The following is a 13,155-nucleotide window of genomic DNA, read 5'->3' as shown; positions in this document are numbered from 1 at the left end:
TGTTTTGTTGGATAATATAAGAATAAGATTGTTTTTGGTTTGTTCAAAAACATAGACATCCAGTCATACAAACAACTTTATTGTTCTCAGACTACTTTCTTTGTAAAACCTTTAATCCAAAATATACAAATCAAACATTAAGCTTTTCATTTACAGAAATGTACATCTAAGTGTTGCCGCATAAATACCATTACAATTATTGAAATAAACAAGTTAAATTACATACTCACAAAAAAGTAATATTGTTCAAAGGCAGACTTGATTCCAGTGAACAGGATTGTAGGTTTATATCAGTACCATTAAGAACAATAATTTGGGTCGTTCCACCAATAGGTTCCTTTTGAGTAGTTTGTTTATTTGATTTCACTTATTTTAACATGGTCATAAAGAGCACATGTTCAACTTAATGAAACAAATTTCCCCATCTCAAGAGGTTAAATAAAAAACTATAGTGCCAAATAAAGTAACAGGGTTGACTACCTTATCTTAAAATCAGCCATACATCTTACATCAGCCATACATTTCTTTGTGACAGGGGGAATAGAAGCTTGTTTTGTACAACAGGGAGGGGCAATTGAATTCAAACTTCACAAAAAATATGATTATATTATAACCTTTCCAGCCTGACCATCTATGGGTAACATGGTTGAAGTGTTGTGCTCGACCTGCTCAGTTTTTCACCACCAAACACCAGAACATGGGTTAAAAGAGTAGAACCAGCTCACCTGCTTTTACACTGACTTGACAATGAGATATGCAATGTCTCGGGGGGGTCAAGAGTTCAGTTCAAGTAACAGAGTTGACCTGAAAATGTGGGATTTTTCTTAATTTTCTTCATCTTAAAATAAATTACTAATAACATTAAATAAATAATCTTCAGAAATGACTCAAGCAACAAAATAACTAGGGCTTTACAATGATGGTGAACTTGGAGAAATGTTGGGGTTAAGTGGGTTAACATCTTCCTAGAAGTCACAGAGGATGCACAGAGGGCATCTTTGGCAATTCAGGAAGTCTTTATTAATATTTAAAAAATCAATAGTTATTAATAACAGGCTTTTAAAATTCAATATTTGTCCACAATTTCTACTTAAAATATCAAAAAGACACTCATTTCAAAAGTAATATATTTGTTCAAAGGCTGACTTGATTCCAGTGTACACAGGATTGTAGTTATATATCAGTGCCCTCTTCTCCACCTCCTCATCCTCAAATTTGTGAAAGTTTTTTCTAGCTGTTAATGAAAAAAGCAGTGGCATAGATTAGTGGTTGAAACATATTGTAACAGGTGGAGTTCGATCTTGACCACACCCTTCATGGTTCAGTCAAGGGGGGCACATTCAAGAACTCTCCATGTTACAATAACATCAAGCTACATATTGAGACAAACACGATAGATTCAGTGACATTTTGCAACACATTACTATAACTACCTTCATTGACAAAGAAATCGGCCATGAAGAAAGTAATCTTTACAGCCAATGGAGAGTGTGGAATGTACGGCTTTGTCCATTCAAAAGCATTCTTTTCAGGGTGCCATTGGGTTCCATAGATGGGGAAGCCATATGCTACATAGAAAACAATGAACCTATCATTGAAAATTATATTATGCAAGTACATGTTCCAGTATAAGTTACTGTATATATACTACTGTTTGCTAAGTTAGAGCAATGTGCTTTACCTTCCATAGTTGACACAAACTCGTTTATCCCATCACTGCTTGTGGTCAGGACTTTGAAGAACTTCCTAAGGTCTGCATTGCTGTTATAAATCTGGATTGCAATGTTGCACGAATAGTTCACAATTAATGCTACAGAGGATACATAAAAGCCTATCACTTGGCGATTGTACACAGACACAATGCACATACCGCCAAAGTGAGACTCCATTTATGGGAGTTTTCAGTGATTGGCTCAGAGGCCAGTGCATCCAGGAGCTCTGATGGGAAGCCCTTGAACATCCTACTCTCTCTTGATCCTGAAAGTGAAAGAATTTAACATTACTTCAAGTTGCAGATTATTGTTTCGGTGAGGCTGTGTGCATTCTTGCAGCATTTGGATAAGTGAACCGGTTCCATTTGGGAAATGTAATTCTGGTCAAATCTGATGAGTGATGCTTTTCTCTTATGTCTGTATCATGGTGATACACACAAGTACAACATACACAACATACTGTTATTAAACAACAGTGGCAATGCCACACCACTGGTATTGGTGTGGGACAGAAGCATCTTTCCACTGGTCAGGTATGTCAATTCCTCGAATCCAAGACACGTGCCCCATACAGGGAAATAGTCACCCCTTGAGTTGGCCTAAAAAGTCAACAACAACAAAAAATGATTAAGAACAGGTTTTTCCCCCCACATATTTGGTAAGGTAAAACAAAGCTCTACAATATGTGGAAGTATCAAAAGGAGCATGTCATACCTCTATGGCAAGCTCATAAAAGATTCTAGCAGCCTTTGCATACCCAGATGTGAGGATGCTAACACCACCACCAGGGTAGAGTATTCTACAGGGGGGAAATATGTAGTTCATTTTTTTAAATAAATAAAAGTGGGGAAACGATTACAAAAACACCACAACAGGGTCTTGTACAGCAAATAGCATAGTTGACACCTACCCATTAATGGAGTTGAACAGTGTTTTGTACTCTTCCAGTGTCTTATTTATCCTGTAGAATTCACAGAAAAGTGTGTCAGAGGTTCATAATAAAGTAGTTGGGAAATTAACATTAGGTCTATTCAGTCAAATGTTATGAGATATTCAGAACAATATTTGAAAATCTGTTTAGTGCTCAACTATAGTTCATTATCAATCTGCATGAAGCTTACATCACAGGGACGACTCTTGCTCCAGCAGACTCCAGGAACTTGACATACGATGCGGCTATATAAGACGCATTCTGCGGTCGAGGCGAGTATATCTCCTGCGCTAAAACACCTTAGGAAATCGCAGATAGTTTTGGAAGTGAGTTACAATGAGTTTAATAAAGTTAACGTATTTCCAGTAAAGCTACAAAAAAGATTTCCTGTAATAAAATATTAATTTGATTGGAAAGAAGAACCTGTACGGTAAGTTAGGCCTACTCCGAACGGGATACATTTATAGAATGGTACCTATCATTCTGAGGACTAATTGTAGCCATATGGTTGATGTTTTTGATATCAGACGGACTTTGAAGAGGTCGAACTAGTTATGCAACGTTCTAAACTCACATAATCATCTATTAGACAGTGTTAATGATATAGGGAACAATTTATAATAAATACATGATGTAAACGCTTTAGTTTCTTAGTCATGTGATGCAGAAGTTCACCGATAATAGGCTCGTCGTTCCTCTTCAGCGCTGTGGACGAGGACAAAGTTGAGAAAGCAAAACAAAACAGTAGGGCAAAATTGCTCATTTCCGAAACGTGTTTCCACGTGTGGATCAAATTGGTATTGTAAAAAGTAGAAACGAGCTTCTCCGTCTAAAGAGGACTTGATGACACTGGAAACTAGTACATTGCTATAGGTTGCATACAGTTTATGTTTCTCATGAGGAAGAGCTCAATTGCATAGTGCTGGCGTCCTCATCTCTTTCTCAAAACCCATTGGAGAAGGTCAGAGGGGTGGGACCTTTGGATTTATCATCCAATGGTTTGAGGAGAGGAAGGAGAGCCGGTGGAGGAGGGACATAACCAAATGAGAAAAGGCAATGTTCCTGCTACATTAATGATCATAAACTACTGCGCAAATTATCCTAAAACAACCTGCTACGAAAAAGTTTATCATGTTTTTACTGGCAGCATAATACAATGGACATTACAGATTTCAGCCTTCAAAATAAAAGCTCAAACTGTAGAGGACAGGTTTTAGTTTTTTCTCTATCTTCTAAAAGTGCCCATTAACCTTAATCACATTGACATTTCAATACAACTTGAAAATAACAATATATTTCATTGTTCTAAAAGTGTTGGTTAATTGAAAATGCAAAAAAATAAGACCTCACCTAATTTACAATTACTTTTGAAATATAGTGGACTCACAGGAGGCTGATGAAGGGAGGACGGCTCATAATAATGTCTGGAATGGAAACCATGGAATGGTATCAAACACATGGGAACCATGTGTGTCATGTGTTTGATACCAGTTCATTTACTCCATTCCAGACATTACAATGAGCCCCTCCCCAAGTAAGGTGCCACAACCACCTGTGATTGGACTGTACGTTAAATATAATAATTGTAATGTATATATCAGCTAATCTCACATATGAATGGCTATTCTATATAATACCTGCAAGTTGAACAAAAAATTGTGGCATGTACAGCAGTTTCAGTAGGTGTCTTCAGACAGGCATTCACAATGTTATGATATGAGGAACAAAAATGACAAAACATGTATACATCCACAATGATGGGATGGATTAGATAAATGCATCCATTCTTCATCCATTTGTTTTTGTTTTTAAATAATAAAGATGAGATTATAAAGTGTTTCTGTTGGCGGAGATTAAAATTATCCCACAGTATTAAGTATCTGGCGCCCCCAGGTGTTTATTTCTTAGAGGTGGAGAGCAGGATGCATAAAGCTCATGACGCATTGAACAGGGGAAAACTGATTCCCCAAATTAACAGCCACAAAATCTGTCTTGCATGCAAACAAACATGCCAATGTTCATTGTTGAACCACAACTTTGATCTTATTTGTATGTATATACTGTATTCTACTGTATTTTAATCAATGCCACTCCGACATTGCTCATCCCAATATTTATATATTTATTCATTCCATTCTTTTACGTTTAGATTTGTGTTGTGGTGTATTGTTAGATACTACTGCACTGTCGGAGCTAGGAACACAAGCATTTAGCTTCACCAGCAATAGCATTGGTAAATATGTGTTGTGACCAATAGAATGTTGTTTGATTTATAGTAGGCTCACTATGTGTTTGATTATTTTTTTATTTCATCTTTATTTAACCAGGTAGGCCAGTTGAGAACAAGTTCTCATTTACAATTGTGACCTGGCCAAGATAAAGCAAAGCAGTGTGACAAAAACAACAACACAGTTACACATGGGATAAACAAACATACAGTCAATAACACAATAGAAAAACCTGTATACAGTGTGTGCAAATGAAGTAAGGAGGTAAGGCAATAAATAGGCCAATAGTGGAGAAGTAATTACAATTTATCAATTTCCACTGGAGTGATATATATGTGCAGATGAGGATGTGCAAGTAGAAATACTGGTGTGCAAAAGAGCACAAAAACAAAAACATATGGGCATGAGGTAGGTAGTTGGATGGGCTGTTTACAGATGGGCTATGTACAGGTGCAAGGATCTGCGAGCTGCTCTGACAGCTGACGCTTAAAATTAGTGAGGGAGATATGACTCTCCAGCTTCAGTGATTTTTGCTGTTAGTTCCAGTCATTGGCAGCAGAGAACTAGAAGGAAAGAAGGCCAAAGAAGGTGTTGGCTTTGGGGGTGACCAGTGAGATATACCTGCTGGAGCGTGTGCTACAAGTGGGTGTTGCTATGGTGACCAGTGAGCTGAGATAAGGCGGGGCTTTGACTAGCAGAGACTTGTAGATGACCTGGAGCCAGTGGGTTTGGCAACAAATATGTAGCGAGGACCAGCCAATGAGAGCGTACAGGTCGCATTGGTGGGTAGTATATGGGGCTTTGGTGACAAAACGGATGGCACTGCGATAGACTACATCTAATTTGCTGAGTAGAGTGTTGGAGGCTATTTTGTAAATGGCATCGCCGGGATAGGTAGGATAGTCCGTTTTACGACGTTATGTTTAGCAGCATGAGTAAAGGAGGCTTTGTTGCGAAATAGGAAGCCAATTCTAGATTTAATTTTGGATTGGAGATGCTTAATGTGAGTCTGGAAGGAGAGTTTACAGTCTAACCAGACATCTAGGTATTTGTAGTTGTCTACATTTTCTAAGTCAGAACCGTCCAGAGTAGTGATGCTAGTCAAGCGGGCGGATGCGGGCAGCGATCAATTGAAATGCATGCATTTACTATCATTTAAGAGTAGTTGGAGGCCACGGAAGGAGTGTTGTATGGCATTGAAGCTCGTCTGGAGGTTTGTTAACACAGTGTCCAAAGAAGGGCCAGAAGTAAACAGAATGGTGTCAGCAGCAAGAGCAACATCATTGATATGTACAGAGAAAAGAGTCGGCCTGAGAATTGAACCCTGTGGCACCCCCATAGAGACTGCCAGAGGTCCGGACAACAGGCCCTCCAATTTGACACACTGAACTCTATCTGTGAAGTAGTTAGTGATTGACAGAGTCGAAAACCTTGGCCAGGTCGATGAAGACTGCTGCTGCTGAAGTCTTTTATCGATGGCGGTTATGATATCGTTTAGGACCTTGAGCGTGGCTGAGGTGAACCCATGACCAGCTCAGAAACCAGATTGCATAGTGGAGAAGGTACTGTGCGAATCAAAATGGTTGGTGATCTGTTTGTTAACTTGGTTTTCGAAGAATTTAGAAAGGCAGGGCAGGATGGATATAGGTCTGTAACAGTTTGGGTCTAGAGTAACTCCCCGTTTGAAGAGGGGGATGACCACGGCAGCTTTCCAATCTTTAGGGATCTCAGATGATACGAAAGAGAGAATGAACAGGTTAGTAATTACACGCAGAAAATACTTCCTCAAATTCCCATCCATTCAAACTTACCCAAACCATTTCATATCATGAAAAGCTCAAAACTAAAATATGTCTGTAGAGTAAGGAGACCGATATAGCAGCATCCTAGCATCCTACCGTCAATTTCTATGTTGTCATTTTGACTGGCTGGATGGCAGTTTCTTTCTTGCTTGATGATAGTCGACTAAGAACATTTATTGGAAACTATTTGAAAGTTTGGTGTTGGGAACAAAATGCAAACCAGACTGCAGATCCCCTTACTGCTGAACCACTTACATTTTGAGCCAAGTTCTTGTTTCTTCTCTTGATCCACCAGTTCAAACACAGTTTTTTGTAGAAGAGGCCCATTGACTCGTCTTACTATTGACACCAATGCACCACCCTGAAACAGCACAGCAGGCCACAAAGCCAAATGAAAGGTTTACTCTGTGCAAAAATGTCAAAATAGTATGTCACTAACAAACATCAGGACATTTTTGGACACTTCTCATGGTTATGACACATGTATGACATGTGTCCTAACACAGCCTAAGTGGGTAAGTAACATGTCATAACACCTGTCAAACTGTTCCGATGCATGATAAATGACACTATCTGTAACTTGACTCTCAGTGATATAAGATCATGACATGAGAATAAAAGTATTCTGTTATACAGCACAATGCTTACAAAGTAGAAAAAGAAGACCGGTTGACATTTCCCTTCAAATGAACTTATCTCAAGCAAACAGTCAGCATCCACCTGAAAGTGAATTAAACAGGACACTTAATACAATTTACTGCAGTTTCCTTTTCGAAAAGGGTATTGATCTCCAGAGGCCCACACAAAAGTTTCTGTTCTTTCATTGCACACCAAAAGGAAGAAAACAAACATGGAGGGACAACCTGGAAACACCCTTTTTTCATTTTCTGTTGCAAATGTTTTTCAAATATTTTCAGTTGTATGCCCAAATGAACAGGACATAGGTTGTGACATTAAACCCCAGCTGTCTGGCAAGATGGCACTTAGATCTAGGACCAGGCTACTGATCTGGTATGGGGTCAAGATGATGAACCGAGCACACACAGGCAGGAATTATTTTGGGCTAGGGTTAGTTTTAATGGAGGGTTACCAATTGGGGTACCGAAAGTGCACCATTATCATAATCAGATGGTGACTGTAGCTGAAAAAGCCTTTACCACTTTGAAGTGCAACACGTCATCTCCATATTCGCTCCTCAATTTTCTGAAGATGGTTTGAACAGCCTTGCATGACCCACACCATCTCTGTTAGACATCTATAAGTACAAACATGGATAACAGCATATTAATCCTCACATTTCAAAGTAACATCAAAACTACAGCAGCCTGACAGCTTCTTCATTCATTATCTGGCTGAGCATGACCACTCATTAGAGCAAACTAATTAACGTTAACGTTAGTCCAGCTCATATTTGTGAGCTAACTAACTAACGTTACATTATTTCACCATCTGTGACAACCTTTGAAAGCTGCCTAAGTTACCAAGAAGTCCTAGGGATGACAATGCTCTTCTGTAACACCCTGGGTTTATAAGAGTGGAAATCGACTCTGCCGTTCGAGCATGCTTTTGCGGCATAGTCGATATCGCGCCGGACGAAGGTCGAGGGTTCGAGACCTGCTTCCTGCTGTTTCATTACATTGGTGTCAGAAGTTGGATCGGACCTTGCATGTGCGTGTGCTTGGCCGGTGAGCGCGTTCCTGTGCTCATCGCCCATTCAACATAAACATTACACAACAAGTTGGAAATTACATATTCAACAATGAGTGGTTTACTATGAATCAGTGGCTAACTGCAAGCATTGCTTTTTTATTTTATGTTATTATTTTACCCCTTTTTCTCCCCAATTTCTTGGTATCCAATTGTTTTAGTAGCTACTATCTTGTCTCATCGCTACAACTCCCGTACTGTCTCGGGAGTTATCTTCCACTCCTGGATCAATTAGCTCAGTAGGAAGAATTAATGTCATCTGTATCAACATCCTCCCTAGACTGAACTATTTATTTCAGATGCTTCCATGCTATCTGGCGGCAGGGTAGTCTAGTGGTTATAGTGTTGGACTAGTAACCGAAAGGTTGCAAGTTCATGTCCCTGAGCTGACAAGGTACAAATCTGTTGTTCTGCCCCTGAACAGGCAGTTAACCCACTGTTCCTAGGCCATCATTGAAAATAAGAATTTGTTCTTGCCTAGTTAAATAAAGGTTAAAAAAAAAAATCTCCCAGATTCCTTTTTCAAAGCATCACCAAATTTATATGGGTCAATAAAAAACCTGGGATCAAGTTCTCCACTCTATCGAAACTTGAATCTAAGGGTGGTCTTGCCCTTCCCTCCCTTCAATTGTACTGCTGGTCTGCCCTAATCCGCAACATGCTAACATGGATCACAAACAGACAAGAGTCAACGTGGATTCAGATAGAAGCCCAATCCTGTGGTTCATTGCCCCTAAACTACATTATATTCATTAATAACTTTAGTGAAGTGGGCAACATAGCCAAAACCGTTGTGATTTACAGCACCCTACTAGCGTGGAGGGACTGTAAGAAATACCTGGGCATTTTCTCCCAAATATGGTCTCACTCACCAATAGTAGGCAACCCAGACCTGCCAAAAGCCCTGAGGGTGCCAACTTTCATCTTTGGCATACTCTAGGAATCAGGACCTTTTCAGACCTATTTCATCAGAAAACCACTACACTGAAATCCTTTCAAGAGCTCTGCAGTGAATTCAATGTGCCAAGATCCCATTTTCTTAAATATCTTCAAATTAGACATGTAATTTCCTCATTTACTTCCAAGAGGAGATTTAGAACTCAGTTGAAGGAAGTTGAAACCCTTCTTGTCACAGCACAATCCATTAAAGGCAAAATATCTTATATCTATAGACTCCTTTCTGAGAAAGGAGGCTCCTCCTTTACTCCTTTGAAAATAATCTGGGAAAAGGACCTTGGTCTGACTATCAGTGATGAGTTATGGGCGGAGGTTTGCGACAGGGTATACTGCTCCTCTACTAATGTAAAAATTGAGAAAAAAAATGTAATTACAAATGTTTGTAAACATTGTATTACACTCCTTTGAGACTCCATAGAATGAAAACAGACATGTCTCCTAACTGTAAAAGATGTACCTCTGAAAGTGGAACCTATATGCATGTATTTTTGGATCTATACATACTGCTGCACAGAAAATACTAGATGTACAGTTTGATATGACCCCGTGTATCTATCTTCTTAATGTCCAGCAGGACTTTGTGGCAGCATTCGCGCAAAACTGAAAGCTCGAACCACTGCTTTTAACCAGGGCAAGGTGACCGGAAACATGACCGAATACAAACAGTGTAGCTATTCCCTCCGCAAGACAATCAACAAGCTAAGCGTCAGTATAGAGACAAAGTAGAGTCGCAATTCAGCGGCTCAGACACAAGAGGTATGTGGCAGGGTCTACAGTCAATCACAGATTACTAAAAGAAAACCAGCCCCGTCGCGGATCAGGATGTCTTGCTCCCAGACAGACTAAACAACTTCTTTGCTCGCTTTGAGGACAATACAGTGCCACTGACACGGCCCGCTACCAAAACCTGTGGACTCTTCTTCAATGCAGCCAACGTGAGTAAAACATTTAAACGTGTTAACCCTCGCAAGGCTGCAGGCCCAGACGTCATCCCCAGCCGCGTCCTCAGAGCATGCGCACACCAGCTGGCTGGTGTGTTTACGGACATATTCAATCAATCCTTATACCAGTCTGCTGTTCCCACATGCTTCCAGAGGGCCACCATTGTTCCTGTTCCCAAGAAAGCTAAGGTAACTGAGCTAAACGACTACTGCCCCGTAGCACTCACTTCCGTCATCATGAAGTGCTTTGAGAGAATAGTCAAGGACCATATCACCACCCTACCTGACACCCTAGACCCACTCCAATTTGCTTACCGCCCCAAAAGGTCCACCGATGACGCAATCGCAACCACACTGCTCACTGCCCTAACCAATCTGTTCAAGGGGAATACCTATGTGAGAATGTTGTTCATCGACTATAGCTCAGCATTTAACACCATAGTACCCTCCAAACTCGACCCCGCCCTGTGCAACTGGGTACTGGACTTCCTGACGGGCCACCCCCAGGTGGTGAGGGTAGATAACAGCATCTCCACCCCGCTGATCCTCAACACTGGGGCCCAACAAGGGTGCGTTCTGAGCCCTCTCCTGTACTCCTTGTTCACCCACGACTGCGTGGCCATGCTCGCCTCCAACTCATTCATCAAGTTTGCAGAAGACACTGTAGTGGTAGGCTTGATTACCAACAATGACGAGACTGCCTACAGGGAGGAGGTGAGGGCCCTCGGAGTGTGGTGTTAGGAAAATAACCTCACACTCAACATCAACAAAACAAAGGAGATGATCGTGGACATCAGGAAACAGCAGAGGGAGCACCCCCCTATCCGCATCGACGGGACAGTAGTGGAGAGGGTAGTAAGTTTTAAGTTCCTCGGTGTACACATCATGGACCAACTGAATTGGTCCACCCACACAGACAGCGTGGTGAAGAACCTCAGGAGGCTGAAGAAATTCAGCTTGTCACCAAAAGCACTCACAAACTTTTACAGATGCACAATCGAGAGCATCCTGGCGGGCTGTATCACCGCCTGGTACGGCAACTGCTCCGCCCACAACCGTAAGGCTCTCCAGAGGGTAGTGAGGTCTGCACAACGCATCACCGGGGGCAAACTACCTGCCCTCCAGGACACCTACACCACCCGATGTCACAGGAAGGCCATAAAAATCATCAAGGACAACAACCACCCGAGCCACTGCATGTTCACCCCGCTATCATCCAGAAGGCAAGGTCAGTACAGGTGCATCAAAGCAGGGACCGAGAGACTGAAAAACAGCTTCTATCTCAAAGCCATCAGACTGTTAAACAGCCACCACTAACATTGAAAGGCTGCTGCCAACATACTGACTCAACTCCAGCCACTTTAATAATGGAAAAATTGATATAAAAATGTATCACTAGCCATTTTAACAATGCCACTTAATGTAATGTTTACATACCCTACATTCCTCATCTCATATGTATATACTGTACTCTATACCATCTACTGCATCTTGCCTATGCCGTTCTGTACCATCACTCATTCATATATTTGTATGTACATATTCTTCATCCCTTCACACTTGTGTGTATAAGGTAGTTGTTGTGAAATTGTTAGGTTAAATTACTCGTTGGTTATTACTGCATTGTCGGAACTAGAACAACAAGCATTTCTTTACACTCGCATTAACATCTGCTAGCCATGTGTATGTGACAAATAAGATTTGATTTGATATCCTCTATGTTTTTTTAAAAGGCAGTAAATGAGGCTGAATGAACTGTTTCGCTGCCAGACAAAGCTCTGCTGATAGCCAGGTGTAGCAGTGGTAAGGTGTTCAGACTGCTGTTGGGACTCTGCTGTTGGGTTAGCTTTATGTAGGGCCCAACAGTTTGTGGGCACCGTTTGTCACTCTTATAGTGCAATTCATATGTTGTTTAGTGTTGTGTTATGTAGTGGCTTTGCTGGCATCCATCTAAAACATTTGTTTTTGCCCCACCAGGATTAGCATGCTAATATTGCCACTGCATGCATACATTGCTTAATAATACACTGATTACATGCTGACGGTTTAGTGTTGGTGCATCCATGATTTGTCAATGTAATAGTTTGTTGTTACAATATAGGGGTGTTCGTGGTAATGGCTGCAGCGGAAATCAAACACATAGTTTCCCGTCATTATTATGAGCCATTCTCTCCACAGCAGCCTCCTGTGTTAGAAGTAGATAGGCCGCTGTCACGCCCTGGTCGAAGTATATTATGTTTGTCTTCATTTATTTGGTCAGGCCAGGGTGTGACATGGGTTATTGTGGTGTGTTTTTGTCTTGGGGTTTTTGTGTATAGTTTCATTAAAGAACATGAGTAACCACCACGCAGCATTTTGGTCCGCTTCTCCTTCAACAGACGTACGCCGTTACAGAATCACCCACCACAACAGGACCAAGTGGCGTGGTAACCGGCAACAGACGCAGCAGAAGCAGCGTGACAAGACTTTCTGGACTTGGGAGGAAATCCTCGACGGGAGAGGACCCTGGGCTAAACCAGGGGAGTGTAGCCATCCCAAGGTGCAGCAGGAGAAGGAATGGACATGGGAGGATGAATTGTTCGGAGAAGGACCCTGGGATCAGCCTGTAGAATATCGCCTCCCCAAGGAAGAACTGGAGGCGGCGAGAGCTGAGAGGCGCTGGTATGAGGAGGCAGAGCGGCGACGCGGATGGAAGCCTGAGAGTCAGCCCCAAAAATTTCTTGGGGGGGGGCTCACAGGGAGTATGGCTACACCAGGTAGGAGACCTGTGCAAACTTCCTGTGCGGTACATACCAGCTCCTCGTATTGGCCGGGCTAGAGTGGGCATCGAGCCAGGTAAGGTTGGGCAGGCTCGGTGCTCAAGAGCTCCAGTGCGCC

General features: G+C 41.5%; 1 protein-coding gene across 1 annotated transcript; it reads right to left on the bottom strand.

The window, feature by feature from the left end:
• Nucleotides 1-63: 63 nt before the first annotated feature.
• Nucleotides 64-4,296, bottom strand: LOC135517274 (gamma-glutamyl hydrolase-like). The gene is made up of 9 exons (XM_064941422.1): nt 3,319-4,296; nt 2,834-2,942; nt 2,623-2,673; nt 2,427-2,511; nt 2,173-2,311; nt 1,871-1,977; nt 1,682-1,772; nt 1,434-1,568; nt 64-1,234 (listed from the first exon to the last, which is right to left on the bottom strand). Exons 1-9 carry the CDS (start codon nt 3,404-3,406, stop codon nt 1,116-1,118), a joined length of 924 nt encoding a protein of 307 aa, XP_064797494.1. The 5' UTR covers nt 3,407-4,296; the 3' UTR covers nt 64-1,115.
• Nucleotides 4,297-13,155: the final 8,859 nt, after the last annotated feature.

Source organism: Oncorhynchus masou, chromosome 28 (assembly GCF_036934945.1).
Source record: "Oncorhynchus masou masou isolate Uvic2021 chromosome 28, UVic_Omas_1.1, whole genome shotgun sequence".
In the NCBI taxonomy this organism is placed as follows: domain Eukaryota; kingdom Metazoa; phylum Chordata; class Actinopteri; order Salmoniformes; family Salmonidae; genus Oncorhynchus; species Oncorhynchus masou.
Note: the sequence above shows the minus strand (reverse complement) of the source record. Positions and strands in the feature narration are given on the sequence as shown.